Below are 17,555 nucleotides of genomic sequence, written 5' to 3'. Positions count from 1 at the left end.
TGCTCCCTGGAGAGGAAACCTTATTATTGTACTCCTGGGGCGCGCGGGCGCACGCACCAGAGTGGGGCTGGGTTGTGGGGGGATGCTACAGAACTGAGAATCCCTTATCTGTACCCTCTCAACTCTGCGCTTTCTCCCACCTCTCCCCCTTTCCAGGCCAGCCTCCCTGCAAGGACCTAATCTGCTGACGTTCAATGTGCTGGAGCTGGCTAGTACTGGGTAGCAATAACCAATCCCTAAAATTTCAGGAATTAAGCAAGCTGTTCTTTAAACACAGCCATTATTCAAAAGTAAATCATTTGCCCGGCATGGTAGTGCGCGCCTTTTATCTTAACTCAGAAGACTGAGGCAGGAGGATGGCAAGTGCTTGGCCAGCCTAGACAATTTAGCGAGTAACTCAGCAAGGTAGGGAGAATCTATCTTAAAATAAAAAATACAAATAATAAAAATACAAATAGGGCAGGGGATGTGGCTCAGGTCGAGTGCCCCTGAGTTCTATCCCTGGTACCCTCCTCCAAAAATAATAAAAATAAAAAGCATTGGAAATGTAGCTCAGTGGTAAAGCACCCTGAGTTCATTCCCCAGTCCCAAGAAGAGAGAGGAGGTAGGGGGAGAAGGGGGTGGGGAGGGAGAAAGGAAATATATACTCAAAACTGATCACTTCCTAGTTACTTTACCTATTTACTATTGTAAGTGTGGGTTTTTTCTTTTGGTGTTTGTTTGTTTGTAGTGCTAGAAATCAAACCCAGTAGGGTTTTACTTTTAAGATACATCTCCAGATAGTTTTGTTTTTAAATTAAAAAAAAAATTAGTTGTAGTTGGACATAATACCTTTATTTTATTTATTTATTTTTATATGGTGCTGAGGATCAAACCCAGGGCTTCACTTATGCTAGATGAGGCTCTACTGCTCAGCCACAACCCCAACCCATGAAATTAATTTTGAGACAGTGTCTTCAAATGCCTCAACTAGCGTCAAAATTGCAAACCTCCTACCTCAACCTCCTGAGTTGCTGATATGATAGGCTTACTGACACTGCCCTATTCAATTATCAGTGTTCTTGAGGTATTTGTATTTATTGTATCTGTGTGGTATATTATATAATTTATGTGTCAGAGTTCTGGTTGTTCTAATGTCTTCTTCATCAGCACTAATCTGCAGCATTTTTATTAGTTTGGTTTATTTGGACTTCTAAGATGCTTTGAATCTTTGGAATAAAGATTGACCTTTTATATGCTAATGAGATGAATGGTGGTTAGGGGCCCCTAGGGTAGCTTCAGGGTGGAGACTGATCACCAAAAAGACCAAGGCAGCTTGGTAGCTGGATGTGGTGGCAAACGCCTGTAATAACAACAACTGGGGAGGCTGAGATAGGTAGATCACAAGTTAAAGGCCAACCTCAGCAATTTAAAGAGGACTTGTCTCAAAATAAAAAATAAACAATTAAAAAATAAAAAAGACCTGGGGAGGGATGAGGTTGTGGCTCAATGGTAGAGCACTTGCCTGGCATATGTGGGGTACTGGGTTTGATTCTCAACACCACATATAAATAAATAAATAAAATTAATGTCCATTGACAACTAAATATATATTAAAAAACAAAAAAGTTATGAAAAATGGTGTTGTGAATGCATAATTATGATTGTAATGCATTCCACTATTGTCATGTATGTAAGAGGAAAAAAAAAAAGCCTGATGCAGTAGCGCATGACGGTAATCCCAGGTAATCGCATCCACTCAGGAGGCTGAGGCAGGAGGATCATGAGTTCAAAGCCAGCCTCAGCAATGGCAAGGCACTAAACAAACTCAGTGAGACCCTGTCTTTAAATAAAATATAAAATAGAGCTGGAGATGGGCTGGGACTGTGGCTCAGTGGTAGTGCACTTGGCTTCCATGTGTGAGGCATTGGGCTCGATTCTGAGCATCACCTATAATTAAATAAAATAAAGATCTATGAACAGCTAAGAGAAAAAATGTTTTAAAAAAATAGGGCTAGGGATGTGTTTGAGTGCCTCTGAGTTCAATGCCTTGTATTGCACCCCTACCCCCAAAAAAAGGCCTTCTCTTCAAAGTCTGTGTCTGAGAACTTAGGATAGCAGGTTTCAAAGGGTGGTCTGGGACAGAAACTTTCTATTTTGGGGAGGGTGGATGGGTACTGGGAATTGAGCCCCTGGGTGCTTTACTACTGAGCTACATCCTCAACTCTTTTTCTATTATTTTTTAATTTTATTTTTGGTACTGGGGATTGAACTCAGGGACACTTGATCACTGAGTCACGTCCCCAGCCCTATTTGTATTTTATTTAAGCCAGGGTCTCACTGAGTTGCTTAGCCCCTTGCCATTGCTGAGACTGGCTTTGAAATCAATATCTACCTGCTTCAGCCTCCTGAGTCGCTGGGATTACAGGCATGTACTATCGTGCCTGGCCCTTTTTTTATTTAAAAAAACAATTTTTTAAAGCATTCTTGTGGGCTGGGGACATAGTTCAGTTGGTAGAGTTTGTTTGCCTCACATGCACAAGGCCCTGGGTTCAATCCCCAGCACCACATAAATAAATAAGTAGATAGATAGGTGATAGATAAACAAACAAACCATTCTTTTCCCCCCAATCTTTATTTTATTTATTTATTTATTTATTTATTTATTTATTTATTTATTTATTTTTATGTGTTGCTGAAAATCAGATGTGCTAGGCAATCACTCTACCACTGAGCCACAAAACCAGCCACTTCTTTTTTATTTTGAGACAGTCTGGCTAAATTTCCCAGTCTGCCTCCAATTTGTGATCCTCCTGACTCATCCTTCCAATTAACTGAGATTATAGGTGTGCCACTTCTGAGTCAGTCCTGAAAGACAATTCCAAAAAATTGATGGGATCCTCTTCAGTTACATATCTGTGAGATCAGATTTTCTTCATGTACTCAAATCAAAACAATATATCAGCAGGGTGTGGTGGTACCCACCTATAATCCTAGAGGCTTGGGAGGCTGAGGCAGGAGGATCACGAGTTCAAAGCTAGCTTCAGCACCTCTCATTGAGGTGTAAACCAATCAATGAGACTCTAAATAAAAGAAAATAGAGCTGGGCATGTGGCTCAGTGGCTGAGTGCCCCTGAGTTGAATCCTTGGTACCAAAACAAACAAAAACAAAAACAAACAATATATCATAATAGATGAAAGCAGAAACAGATGTGAAAATCTAGCTTTCTTCTATTAACCTAGATATTACAGAGATGTGAAAAAATGCAAATCAATGTCACTTATTCTCACTACAGATTTTTTATTTGGTAAATAAAGTTATTTTTCACCAAAAAAAAAAAGAAAATATTAGGGCTTTGGCACCTATAGTTCAGTAGTAGAGTATGTGCTTAGCATGAGCAAAGCCCTAGGTCAAATCCCTAGCACCCTCCCCCCCAAAAAAAACCCCCACCAGTATTGGCTTATTGTCATCATTTTGTAATGGATTAATACTTTTTTTAATATGATTTGTGAGAATGGGTAGAGTAGAGGTGTGATCTCAAGCTAAGATGCTTGTATCTATCACAAGAATGCTGGATAGAGGAGCTCTCTATAATTCTGGTTGGGTCTGTTTGGAGGTTTGATTCAAGAACAAAATGGAAGTGCTTGGTGTGGTGGGTGAAGGAGATGGGAGGACTGAGATACTTCTCTGAAAATGCTGTCAACCAGGGCTGGGGATGTGGCTCAAGCGGTAGCGCGCTCGCCTGGCATGCGTGTGGCCCGGGTTCGATCCTCAGCACCACATACAAACAAAGATGTTGTGTCTGCCGAAAACTAAAAAATAAGTATTAAAATTCTGTCTCTCTCTCTCTCTTTTAAAAAAAAAAATGCTGTCAACCACATTGCTAGAGTCAGACTGGAGCCAGGAAAACACCAACTCACAGTTTATAGCCCGTTCCTCTGCATGTCTGGAAACTGAAATATTCTGAGATTTCTTCAGAAGTAGCCATGTTTTAATTTAATTTATTTTCCATGGCATTGGGGATTAAACTCATGGACACTCAGCTGGTGAGCTACATCCCTAGCCACACCACCACCCCTTTTTTAAAATTTTAGACAAGGTCTTGCTTAATTGCCAAGGCTGGCCTTGGAACTTGAGATCCTGCTGCCTCAGCCTCAATCGCTGGGATTACAGTAGTATCCATGGTGCCTGGTACCCAGCCCTTTTTAATTTTGAGACAGAATCTTGCTAAATTGCCCAGGCTGGCCTCGAATTTGCCATCCTTTACTGGGATTAAAGTCGTGCACCAGGGCGCCCTGCTAGAAGTAGCCACATTTTTTAAAAAATATTTATTTATTTTAGTTGTACACAATACCTTTGTATTTATTTATTTATATGTGGTGCTGAGGATGGAACCTAGGGCCTCGCATGCGCTAGGCGGGTGATATACCACTGAGCCACAATCCCAGCCCTAGAAGTAGCCACACTTTAAAAATCTCCTATCCTGGGATATTTATTATTTATATGTTTGTTTTATTTATTTATTTCGCTGGTGGGGATTGAAACCAGGGGCGCTCTAACGCTGAGCTACAACCCAGGCCGGTTTCTTTTTTGTTTGTTTTTGAGACAGGGTCTTGCTAAATTGCCCAGATTGGTCTCCTACTTGGGACCCACCAGCCTCAACCTCGAGTGGCTGGGATTACAGTCATGTGTCACCACGCACACGGTGATACTGTAAAGCCCTAACGCTTTCCTACCAGCATCTGCCCAGTACCTCTGGACAGAGAGGGCAGTCTATCCTCTTCATTTGAAGTTGCCCATAAAGTCTAGGCTGAGGACGCAACATTCTGACAGCTGCTAGATCCTTGACACCACCATTACTAAGCCAGAGGCCCTGAGACCATTAGATTGGAGGAGTGGAGCAGATGGGGACATCAAGGAATATTTGAGCAAGGGACCTTCAGGAGATAACTGCCGGTCAGAGAGGCGTGTGTGACTCTTGCCCATGGTTTCTGCAAAGCCTAAGGCCCGGGTCTCCAGAGTACCACATTGGTTTTTTATTCCTCCTTTTCCTGGTCACACTATAGTAAGGTGACGTGCTGTTCACTCCCGCACAACAAGGTGTAGTTGCTGATATAGTGCCCTTAGGGGTCCCAGCCCGCCCTCTGCCTCAGTAGACTGAGCAGCTCAGCCAATCTCGACGGCTCTGAGGCAAAGCAGGCGGGACGAAGAGGAAAAGCTCAAGACAGGAGTGATAACCAATCGGGCTCCTATCTGTCTGAGCGATGGATCCGAGCACCCACTTGGACACGCCGGCCGGAGAGGGGTGGGACAGTGGACATTTGGCCAATCCTCAACGGGGGAAGGCGAGCTTGAACCAATTAACACTGAGAAGGTGGGAAGGGGCGGAGCTCGCCTGGTGGCTGCTCGCTGGTGGTGAGGGATCAGCTTTCTCTGCTAGTTCCCACCCCAGGAGTCCTTAGCACCTGGAAAGCGAAAGGGAGAGGCTCAGGGAGTTCTCGGAGTGGAGCGTAAAGGCATCGCTCGGGAAAGCCTGGGAGCAAAACAGACTCCTAGTTGGAGGAGCCGCTGGAAGCGACCGGGTGGGAACCGAGAAAGCCAAGGCTGGCTAGGGGGCGGGACTTCCGGGGGCAGGGCCTTTTTCGACCGGAGGCGGGGCCTGATCCTAAGGTTAGTTTGAGGGGGCGGAGCTAGTAGGAGATCTTTGGGTGTGACGTAGGAAAAAGAAGGGTAGAAACTTAAAGGGAGCGTCTTGGGGTGCGGTCTGTGTTGCCAGAGGCCTTGGGGTGGCGAGCGGTAGTTAAGGACTGACGTTTAAGGCTGCTGGGGAAGTTACCTGCCCTAACCCACTGTCCTCTCTTCCCAGGGAGCCACTGGTGGGGACCTTACTTGGGCGCCCTCCCTTTCGTGGGGTGCTATGGAGTTCCCAGAACACAGTCAACAGCTGCTGCAGAGCCTCCGGGAGCAGCGGTCCCAGGGTTTCCTTTGTGACTGCACCGTGATGGTGGGTAGCACCCAGTTCTTGGCACATCGGGCTGTGCTGGCCTCCTGCAGCCCATTCTTTCAGCTTTTTTACAAGGAGCGGGAATTGGACAAGAGGGATCTGGTGTGTATTCACAACGAGATTGTCACTGCCCCTGCTTTTGGGCTGCTTCTGGACTTTATGTATGCTGGCCAGCTGACCCTGAGGGGAGATACCCCTCTTGAGGATGTGTTGGCAGCTGCCAGCTACTTGCATATGAATGACATCGTCAAAGTGTGTAAGCAGAGGCTGCAAGCCCGGGCCCTGGCAGAGGCAGACAGTACCAAGAAGGAGGAAGAAACCAATTCACAGCCCCCTAATTTGGAGTTTTTGTCCAGCACTTCCCATGGCCCCCGGCCTTTGTTGGCATCCCCTGAGACATCAGGCCATTGGGGCAAAGAGGAATGGAAAAGCCTGACTGCTCCTTTACCTACTGTGCGTCCTCCAGATGAACCACCATTGCCAGGTGGGGCTGACACTACACAGCCTGGCATGGAGGTTGACTCACCACATCTGCGGGCACCTCCACCACCAGTAGTTGATGTCTCTGTTTCTCTTGCCAGTCCCAGTAGCTCCACAGAAACCATTCCTGCAAACTACTTCTCTTCTGGCCTCCCAACAGTTTCAGTGGAACCCCTGACTCCTCTTGATGTGGGTCCCGAGAGCCTGAGGGTGGTGGAACCAAGGGATACTGGAGGACCTTTGCAAGGATTCTATCCTCCAGCTTCAGCTCCAGCTCCAGCCCCAGTCTCAGCCCCAATTTCATCCCAGGCTCCAGCTCCAGCAGAAGCTGAGCTGGTCCAGGTGAAAGTAGAAGCTATTGTGATCTCTGATGAGGAGACTGATGTAGCAGAGGAACAGACTCAGGGTCCTGAGGGACTGTTCCCACCTGGAAGACCAGTGTATGGAGGACAGCCCTCCCAGCCAGAGGCTTTTGAGGAACCAGGGGCAACAGGACTGGAGGATGGGCCAAGCGACCACTTCTTGCCTACAGACCCTCATCTACCCTACCATCTGCTGCCTGGTCCAGGGCAATATCATCGAGGACTGGTGGCCTCACCCCTGCCTGCACCCCCAGCCCTACATGAGCCACTTTACCCACCTTCTGAGTATGAAGCAGCCCCAGGAAACTTTGGGGTTTTTACTGAGGATGTTCCCACTTGCAAGACATGTGGGAAGACCTTCTCATGCTCTTATACACTGCGGCGACATGCCACCGTGCACACACGTGAGCGACCCTATGAGTGCCGCTACTGTCTGCGCAGCTACACGCAGTCAGGGGACCTCTACCGACACATCCGCAAGGCTCACAATGAGGATCTGGCCAAACGTAGCAAACCAGATCCAGAAGCTGGCTCTGTTCTAGGGGTGCAGCCCCTCCCTGGTTCCCCAACAGCAGAGAGACAGAGCAGTGGTGGACCACCCAAAGATTTTGTACTTGGCTCCAAAAACTAATATCTAGGTGAGCATGAGCTGATACTAGCCCTGCTCTTAACATCGTTAGATGGCAGCACAGAGGTTGGAAGCATCTTGTCACTCCTGCTGGGTGACATATGCAGGTTCTGCCTGGCCTGAAGGTTCCTACTGTTTTCTTTATCCAGCCAGATAAGCAGGACTTTATGGGCCAGAACAGATCAGCCAGCTCTCCCCAAGGGCACTGGGAATTTTCCTGAGGTGTAATCACTTCTTATTCCACATTCTGGAACATAAAACTAGCAGTGAAATTATCTCTTTGAATTGATGTTGGCTTGTTTCTTCCACAAACTTGTATGGCTTTGTGTCTTTCATCCACTTCTTCATTTACTTTATTTTATTATTATTTATCTATCTATTTATTTATTTGTGGAGCCAGGGATTGAACCCAGGGCCCTGTGCATGCTAGGCAAGCAATACCAAGTGAGCTATATCCCCAGCCCCTTTTTATTTTATTTTTATGTGGTGCAGAGGATCGAACCCAGTGCCTCATGCATGCTAAGTGAGTACTCTACCACTGAGCCACAACCCAGCCCCTTTCGTCCAGTTCTTTAGCTGACATTTGTACTTGGGGAAGGAGTGGGGGCCTGATCATTTATGAGGAAAAAAGTGAGATAGCAGAGGGCATTGTAAACTTGGGGAATCTTACACAATTATGGTTTATTATTGTAGTTGAGCTCTTGTGTTTTGGGCTGTATTGGGTACTTAATAGAAAACTCATTTACTTCTTCACTTTGTGGTGTATTAGCCACCTATTTTTTTCAGAGGAAACTTGAGGCTCAAAAAAACCCAAGTTAGCCCGGTGCGGTGGCACACACCAGTAATCCCAACCGCTCAGGAAGTTGAGACCAGCCTCAGCAACTCAGACCTTGTCTCTAAATAAAATAAAAAAAAAGGTCTGAAGATGTGGCTCAGTAGTTAAGCACCCCTGCATTCAATCCCAGGTACCAAAATCAAAAAGCCCCAAGTTTACTTGTTCAAGGTCACATTGCTAAGGGACAAATCAGGATTTGAACCAGCTTTTGATTCCAGGCACTATGCGTGATATGCTGGTCTAAAATATCGTTGAACATAGTTAGCCAAGAACTGGAAATTGTTCTTGTTCTTTTGAGTGTTTGGTTTTGTTCCCTTGTCACCTATGCTGTCTGTGTAGAAAGAATTTTGGTTGATTGTTTCAATGAAAGACACTGTGTTAAAGACTTGAAAATTCTGCCTACATATTGTAAATATAAACCGAGGTGTCCAAAGATGAGAAATTGAAAGGCAGAAAACAGTAAGTTTCATGATGGTGGAATTGTGGAGGGAGGTTGAGGGCCTGTTGAGGTTAGAAATAGTGGCTGCTTGGGATAGCTAAAGCAAGACATTCTGCATGAGAGGATATTACAGTTGATCTGGTCCCATTCCCTCACTTCAAAAGCATGGTAACAGCACCCTAGAGAGGTTTTAATAGTCACCCAAAGTCATATAGGTTGCTATTGTCAGTGGAGGGAGCAAAGAAATGGGAATTTAGGGTGTTGATGTCAGATGGGGAAAAAGAGCTCTAGAAATGTAGGAGAAAGGGTCTGCCAGGTGGTGGAAAAACTGATCAGTAGAACTGATTAGGTGTCTCCCTCAGGGACCTGAGTGCAAATAAAGCAGGATGGGAGGGAAAGGTGAAAAAACAATAACAAAAAACCCTTTTATCTTTTGGGGTCCATATATCATAGTCTGCATTATAAATTCTTCCTAGCAAACTGTTTTGGAATTATGGTAAAGAGAGCTGAGTAGCAAAGACTGGGCCATAGAAAGCCCCTTCACTGCTTCTCAGGTACTCACAGGCTGAAGTAGGAGGATCCCAAGTTCAAGGCCAGCCTGGGTAACTTAGAGAGACCCCATCTCAAGATAAATAAAAAGGGTTGGGGAAGGAGCTCAATTGGTAGAGCACTTTTCTAGCTTATGCACAGCCCTGGGTTTATTGCCCAGTCCTGAAGAAAAACAAATGAAACTTCTACACTAGGACAATATGGGAAGTGAAAGTTGATAAGGCTTAACATTTTCATTGCTAAGTGAATTCTAAAGCCAGACACGGTGGTACACATCTTTAGTCCCAGCTACACAGGAAGCTGAAGCAGGAGGATCAGTCAAGAGTTTCAGGCCAGCCTGGGTAACATAATGAGATCCTGTCTCTAAAAATATAAAATTTAAATAAAAATACATATTAAAAAAATTTTTAGCAGTATTAGGAATCAAACCCAGGGTCTAGAATGTGCTAGGCACTCTATCACTGAGCTACACTAGTCCGTAAATAAAGTAGTGACTACATGTTAGTACAGGTAGTACAGGGTTCAGGCAAACTGTGAAGGTGGTGGTTCTGAATTTGGGAAACAAAGTTTCTTTTTGTCTTACATGTGCCTAAGTATGACCCTTCATATCACCATGAATGCTTTGTGTCCTCATTCGAAATCATTAAATCCTGTGGAAACAATTAAGGTTTGGTAAAAAGAGTAGCCTCCCCCTCCACAAACTTTTGAATACAGAGATTTAGGGACCCCTGGCCAATTCCATCAGGATGCAGGCTTGTCAGAACCCATCAAGACCTGAATCAGACTGCATTCCTTTGTCCACTTTTCTGTTCATTAACATCTTCTTTGAGAGCAAGCCTCTGAAATAAAACCTGAAATGTAACCTAAGCGCTGTGCTCTCTCTTAGTAGTGCTAAGAAGAAAATTAATGAAATAAATTTCTAAAATGCATTTTTAAATACCAGTTTTATTTTTTCCTCATTGATACAGAAAACAGCTTACTGTAACATTGTTTTTGAAAAAAATTTAAAATACCACAGAACATCATAAAGCAAAACCTCAAACAAACAAAACATGCAACCATGATAAAATTAAAAAAAAAAAAAATTCAAAGCATAGTAAGGCATACTGTATTCATGGGGTCATGTCAATTGGTATAGGAACCACTATAACCAGGTCTTCCAGTGGGGGATGAAAGAGATTGGACTTAATTTCAACTCCAACAAGAACAAGTAGGGATTTATAATCAAGGAAAAGGGTAGGAATCAGTGGGTGGAAAAATTACTACAGGAAACATCAAGGATAACCTGGCTAAACAGACTTAACAAGATTCACCATGACAAAATTTCACCAGTAACCCTATACTTTTTTTAGTTCTGTCTTTGGACTCCATATGATTATTTGGTAGAAAAACTTCTGCTGTAAGCTGATGGTCAAGTTATTTAAAGGTATAGAGAGGAACAAAGAGGAGTTTAATGCACTGGGTTGTTGATAAGGGACGAGGGTGTTTAGTTTTTTTCTTTTCCGAAATCTGTTTTGTTTTATGGTTCTATACTGGATAATGACACATGCATATTACTTCTCCTTACAAAGGTGGAGTGTGTGATGTATGATCTCACCTACTATTTAGTACCTACATCATTGCAGACATTATCCACAATGAGTAAATAGAATGACAAAGGAGCTCCTAGTTGATGGAGCATTCTACTGAGCCAGAATAGCATAGATCTGCAACCTGCACCACTGCCTAACAGCTTCCAGAGAGTTCCATCAGGTGCTTTCAAGACACCAACCAATCACAGCTCTTCCTTATTGTTGCCTTCCTCCACAAGGACCTGTGCTCTTACAAAATACAAGGACAGGTAAAGAGGATATTAAAGTTTTTATCCTGCTCTACATGGTATTGTTTCTAGAAGACTTGGTAATATAGCCTAAGTTTTTTTAGAGAAACAAGCATACTATAGATGTGCACCTATTAAAAACTAAAACATTTACTCAGGCATTTTTTTTTTTTAATGAGAGATACAAGGGCGAAGAGTTATTACATAAATACTTAAATATATGACTCCAAAACTTTTAAGAGTACAAGCAAAAGCAAGAACTAGAATTGCCAGGGGAAAAAGAGAAACTAGATATATTTTTGTAGGGGGGAAAGAATCTGAATGTTCGTGAAATATGAAGAGAAAAAGGAATTAATTTAAATAAAAATTATTAATTTCAAATCTTTCGTTTAAATACATTTGGATCCAATTTATAATTGTCTAGTTCCACAAAAAATATATTTTCCTGTTTGGCTTTGGGTATCTAAGAAAACAAAGGAAGAAACTGCTTTCTGCTTATCCTTACCATTTCATCCTCTGTTAGCATTCTCCTCTGAATATGAATATACCTAGCAACATCTATCATTAAATCTACGCTAGAAATATGATTAATTCCACCTGTAGCTGATGAATGTTTTCTGGTTATTTTTCAAGGCAAACATTGCCAACAATAACATATATTGAAAGTCATGTAAATAAACAGATGGATAGGGAAAAAAAAAAAAAGACACAGATGGTCTAAGTAATACAAAGTTTGTGCAGAATAGTAAACAAAACAGAAATCCACCTGGGTCAGAGGTATACAGTTAATTTCTCTTGCTCAGGCTCAGGTTTCCCCTTGATGGGTCTTTAATGGTTCACCTAAGTTCAAGTGGAAGAGCATCATTCTTCTTTTTTAACCAAACATGCCCAGGTACAGCTGCTTCTCTTTCCTATGGTAGCTGCTGAGTTCTGACTGCGTTAGCTGAAGGTACCTCCGGACATTGGCATCTTGGGAGATGATTGAGAAGGCAGTTAAGAGTTAGACCATAATTGCACTCTAGGGTTAGTGAGGGTTGTTAAAACACTCTTGTTCATTTTATCTCTCCAAAATCTGAATATATCACAATTATTCTATTCAATAGTAAATTTCATTGATTAATGCCACATTAATTCTTCAAAAATTAATGGGGCACTCTGGCACATGCCTGTAATCCCAACAACTCAGGAGGCTGAGGCACGAGGACTACAAGTTCCAGGCCAGACTCGGCAACTTAGGGAGACCCTGTCTCAAAATAAAATAAAAAGGGCTAGGAAAGTAGCTCAATGGTAGAGCACTTCCCTAGGATGCAAGAAGCCCTGGGTTCAAACCCCAGTACCCAACCCCACAGGTAATCTGCTAGGGCTGGATTGGTTGATAATTTTATAATTTTGGTTGATAATTTCATAATTTGATGAAATAGTTATTACCATCATAGCAGAGCTTCTAAAGATACTATTTGCATTGGTGGTACCTAATCTATATAATTGAAAGTTAAGAAACATGAACTGATTATTTAAATTTTATATCTTTATTAATTCAGAGTGGGTTTGGCATGAATTTAAATTAGTGAGATTTGTCTAGGGACCCTCTCTTCACTCCAGAATGCACAAAAGGGAGACAACTTTCAGTAGTAAACCAACCAACACAGGAACGAGCATGTCATGATCTTCAGTGTTCTTTTTGCCTTGAAAACAAAGTATTAAATCTCAAATTCTCTCAGTAGGCTGTCTCTTTTTCTAGGTCACGCTTGGAGTTAGCTGAGCTAAGGGACAGAATGATAGCTAAAGCACAAGCCAGTGTACCCAGCTGGAAAGGGGGCAGAATGAGGATTATTAAGGTTATTCACTGGGATCCACAGTAACACTCAAAAAGGCTATGGAACGAATGTTGAAGAACAGTGCTTCTCAAATCCCTCTTGCACATAGCAGGGTGACTACAGAAAATGAAAATATACATTTCAAAAGCAAGAAGGGTCTGAAGTTTTCACTATAAAGAAATAATACAGTGAAAGAGTGCTTGCCTAGCACATGTGAGGCACTGGGTTCGATCCCCAGCACAACATAAAAATAAATAAAATAAAGGCATCATGTCCATCTACAACTAAAAATATTTTTAAAAAAAGAAAATTAAACAATAAAAGGAAGAGAGATGTTCAACCTGATTTAAACACGACATAACTTATCAAAACATTCATGTTGTCAGGTAGTCCACACCTTAATCAAGTGATTTGTGAGGCTAAGGCAGGAGGATTCCAGGTTCGAGGCCAGCCTGGGCAATTTTGCAAGACCCTGAGCAACTTAATAAGATCTTATATCAAAATTTAAAAAGGGGGCTAGGGCTGTAGCTCAGTAGTAGAGTGCTTCTCTCGCACCTGTGAGGCACTGGGTTCAATCCTCAGCACCACATAAAAAATAAATACATAAAGAAATATTGCATCCATTTACAACTAAAAAAATATTTTAAAAAATTTTTTTAAAGGATTGGGAGTTGGAATGCTGGCTCATGCCTATAATCCTAGTGACTTAGAATGCTGAAAAAGGAAGATCTCAAGTTCAAGGCCAGTCTCAGAACGTAGGTTCTGTCTCAAAATAAAAAAAAATAAAAAGGGCTGGGGTAATAGAGTTTTGTGGTAAAGTACCCCTGAAGTTAAATCCTGAATATTGAAAAAGAATAAAAAGATTGGAGATATTGGACTGACCGGGTATGCAGGTCAGTGGTAAAGTGCCCCTAGGTTCAATCCCTAGTACCAAAAAAGAAAAAAAAAAATACACTTTTTAAAATTTAATTTCTACATATGAGCGCTCGCCTAGCAGGTGTGAGGCACTGGGTTTGATTCTCAGTACCACATAAAAATAAAGATATAGTGTTCATCCACAACTAAAACAAATTTTTAAAAAAAAAATAAAAAATAAGGCTGGAGGTGTAGCTCATTGGTACAGTACATGCTTCACATGTGCAAAGTTCTGGGTTAAAATCTCAGTGCAAGCTGGGTACAGTGCTGCACGCCTGTAATCCCTGCAGCTTGGAAGTCTGAGACAGGAGGATCGTGAGTACAAAACCAGCCTCAGAAATTTAGTGAGATCCTAAGCAACTAGGTGAGACGCTGTCTCTAAATAAAATGCAAAAAAGGGCTAGGGGGCTGGGACCCTAGCTCTGTGGCAGAGGGCTTGCCTATCATGTGAGGCACTCATTTGATTCTCAGCACCATATAAAAAATAAAAATATCCATATATTTCATAAGGATATATACAAAATTAATAAAGGGGCTGAGGCTGCAGCTCAGTGGTACAGGGCTTGCTTTGCATGTATAGACACTGGGTTCAATCCTCAGCACCACATAAAAACAAATACATAAAGAAAGATATTATAAATGACTAAATAAATAAATATTGCTTTTCTCCTGAAATAAGAACACAGGTGTGGAAGAAGTCTTTTCACTGTATACTTTGTGTGTGTACTAGGGATTGAATTCAGGGCACTCAATCACTGAGTCACATCCCAAGTGCTATATTGTATTTTATTTGGATACAGGGTCTCACTAAGTTGCCAAGGCTGGTCTCAAACTTGTGATTCTTCTGCTTTGGCTACTGAGTTGCTGGGATTATACGCTTGTGCCACAGTGCCAGGCTAGCAGGACAATTTTATTTGTCCTCACCACTTCAACACCTTTCTCACTCACCTTTAGGCTGCCTATTAACAGCAGCCAGGAGGTAGTGCCGAGCCTGGTCATAGTCTTGCAGATGAAAGAAGGCTACCCCGGCCCGATACAAGGCCTTCGCATTATCAGGCTGTCGTTCCAGGACTTTCTGACTGTATTCTCTCACTCGCTCGTAGTTCACAGGCTCCATCTGAAGGAGACAGGCTAATGGGCCAAATAAAACGTGGAAAGAAGGAGGAAGAAAGCCTTATTATACTGATTCCACTCCAACTCCAGGCAGTATCCAACAAAAATGATCTCAATGTTCATTCATTCAGCAAATATGCATGTCTCCCATTTGCCACAAACTCTTCCAGGCACTGTAGATACAGCAGGGAATAAAAGGTTTATATGCTTGCAATCTTTGAGATCTGCCAATTGCATTCTTATAGCTAGCACTGGGTTAGGCCCAGTTATAAAACCAGAAAGAATATTCTTTACAATTTTATTTAAAACACTGCTTCATTTTATCTGTTCTACCTATGATTGTGTCCTGAATCCTGTATTTCACCACAGTTCTAGTACTTCCATTTTATTAAAAACAGTGATTGTGGGCTGGGGCTGAGTGGTAGCACTCTTGCCTAGCATGCATGAGACCCTGGATTGAATTCCCAGCACAAACAAACAAATAATAACTTAAAAAAAACAAAAAAAAAAACCCCAAAAAAACAAAACCACTGTTTGTTATTAATTGTGAGGAAATAGCAAGCATTGTTCTTTGTGTTTGGTTTACTCTTATCTTCTTTAATCATCTCATCCACACTATTACTACTTAATGGATAAATAAATCAAGGCTCTTAGAATTTAAGCAACTAGTCCAAGATCTCACAGCTGCTAGGTGGAATGATTATGAAATTTGAATCAAATTCTAACTCCAAAATCAGCATCTTCTCAATGACAATGTATCCCTTCAGTATTGGACCATTTAATGGGACTTCAAAATATAAAATGCTTAGGAGGCAATATTCGTCTTTCTCTAATTTTTTTCCCCACTGTACTGGGGATCAAACCCAGGGTTTTATGCATGCTAGGTAAGCAAGCACTCTACCACTGAACCACATCCCTAGCCGCCCTATCCCTACTAGGTGGGGATTGAACCCAGAAGCCTTATGCACATGAGGCAAACACTCTACCAACTGAGCTATATCCTAGCCCCCCAGTTCCAGCCCCTTTCTGTAATGAAAAGAAGGAAGGGTGCACTGGCGCATGTCTGTAATCCCAGAAACCCCGAGGCTGATGCAGGCTGATTGCCAAGTTGAAGACCAGCCTTAGCAACTAAGCAAGGCCCTCAGCAACTTAGCAAAACCCTGTCTCAAAGAATAAAAAGGGTTGGGAATGTGATTCAGTGGAAAGGCCCTCCTGGATTCAATCCCTGTTACCAAAATGGGAAGGGAAATATATTCCCCATTTCACAATTGTGGGAATTAAGTACACTATTACTAAATTGTGATGCAAAGATGGATCAAAATTCAAGGATGAGGAGGACATTAAAGGGCCTAGGCTTATGTATGTATCCCTCTACAACATCTCCACCAAGTGGTTGTATGATTTATATGTACATATTCACTCAGCAGTCAACTAATCCATTACCCTAGCATCATTAATTCATTTGACAACTAGCAACTGAACATGACCATGTACTAGATACTGAACTAGGAGCAAAGATAAAAGAAACAAAGTAGACATCTTGTTGATTAAATAAGGCTTATGTGCCCTAGTCTGAAATTGGGAGGAATACAAAACACTTTTAAAATTTTAAGAAAATAAAACTGTTGGGATAGACAGTGAATGAAGTTAGAGTGCTGCTCAATTACCAAAGGCTTCTCTAAGAAAATGACATTCCGGGACTGGGGATGTAGCTCAGTGGTAGAGCACTTGCCTAGCAAATGCAAGGTTCTGATTTCAATCCCCAGTGCAGCAAGAAAAAAAGAAAGTGACTTTGGAGCCAAGATCTGAATGACAGGAATCATTCAAAGGACAGGGTATTTTAGTCCTGTAGAGAGAGCCCACAAGTTTGAAAGGGGAAATCTGCTTTCAACTTTCAGTATACGGAGGAGTCAGGTTGTGTTAAGTGCTGTGGGCAAGAGTCAAAATATGGATTTTCTCCTAAATGTGATGAGATGCCAGTGGAGATTTTAGTGACATCATCTGATTGCCTTATCTGTAAAATGAGGATAAGTATTAAGTACTTTGGAGAATTTTTGTAAATAAACTGCTCAAAATGTTATAGGAGCTCAATAAATGAAAATTGTTAATTTTGTTTTGTTTGTACCAGGGATTGAATCCAGGAGTGCTTAACCATCTAGCCACACCCTGGGCCCTTTTTTTATTTTTTGAAATAGGGTCTCTCAAAGTTGCTTAGGTCACCAAGTTGCTAAAGATGGCTTTGAACTTGCCAGCCTACCTCAACCTCTCAAGACAAACCAGGCCAATTCAATGCATCTTTATGGAACATCTACCAAGCATCCCCAGAAGCTTTAGAGATGCCTAAGTCACAGTCCCAAAAAACCACCTAAAAGTCAAGGCAACGTATATTTAATCAGAGAGATGGGAAATAAACAGAGTAACATATGATATATTCAATGGTGATGAGTATTTACAAGTATCATATCTAAAATATCTTGTGTTTTTATTGTTTGATCAATTCACTAATATATACTCTATTCTTTAATATGTACAGTATTTAGGTCCAGAGGTATATCTCAGAGGTAAAGCACCTGCCTAGCATGTGCCAGCACCAAAAAAAAAAAAAAAAAAAAAA

General features: G+C 42.1%; 2 protein-coding genes across 4 annotated transcripts in view; one reads left to right on the top strand and one right to left on the bottom strand.

The window, feature by feature from the left end:
* The first annotated feature begins 5,356 nt into the window (after positions 1-5,356).
* On the top strand, positions 5,357-7,729 carry Zbtb3 (zinc finger and BTB domain containing 3). Of its 3 annotated transcripts, none has more exons than XM_048789000.1 (2): positions 5,357-5,562; positions 5,847-7,729. In XM_048789000.1, the coding sequence occupies exon 2, from the start codon at positions 5,898-5,900 to the stop codon at positions 7,455-7,457; it is 1,560 nt and encodes a 519-aa protein (XP_048644957.1). In that variant the 5' UTR covers positions 5,357-5,562; positions 5,847-5,897; the 3' UTR covers positions 7,458-7,729. The 3 variants fall into 3 exon arrangements, with proteins under 3 accessions (XP_048644957.1, XP_015333591.1, XP_015333592.1); XM_015478105.2 differs by having other exon boundaries at positions 5,357-5,650; XM_015478106.2 differs by having other exon boundaries at positions 5,360-5,395.
* A 2,473-nt stretch (positions 7,730-10,202) lies between these two features.
* The window catches only part of Ttc9c (tetratricopeptide repeat domain 9C), a 10,870-nt gene continuing 3,517 nt past the window's right edge, over positions 10,203-17,555 (bottom strand). The window contains exons 2-3 of the mRNA XM_015478107.2: positions 14,777-14,959; positions 10,203-12,065 (exon numbers count right to left, since the gene is read on the bottom strand). Coding sequence (XP_015333593.1) covers positions 11,971-12,065; positions 14,777-14,959 — 278 coding nt within the window. The 3' untranslated portion in view covers positions 10,203-11,970. The remainder of the gene's footprint in view (positions 12,066-14,776; positions 14,960-17,555) is intronic.

This window comes from Marmota marmota, unplaced genomic scaffold (assembly GCF_001458135.2).
Source record: "Marmota marmota marmota unplaced genomic scaffold, marMar, whole genome shotgun sequence".
In the NCBI taxonomy this organism is placed as follows: Eukaryota; Metazoa; Chordata; class Mammalia; order Rodentia; family Sciuridae; genus Marmota; species Marmota marmota.
Note: the sequence above shows the minus strand (reverse complement) of the source record. Positions and strands in the feature narration are given on the sequence as shown.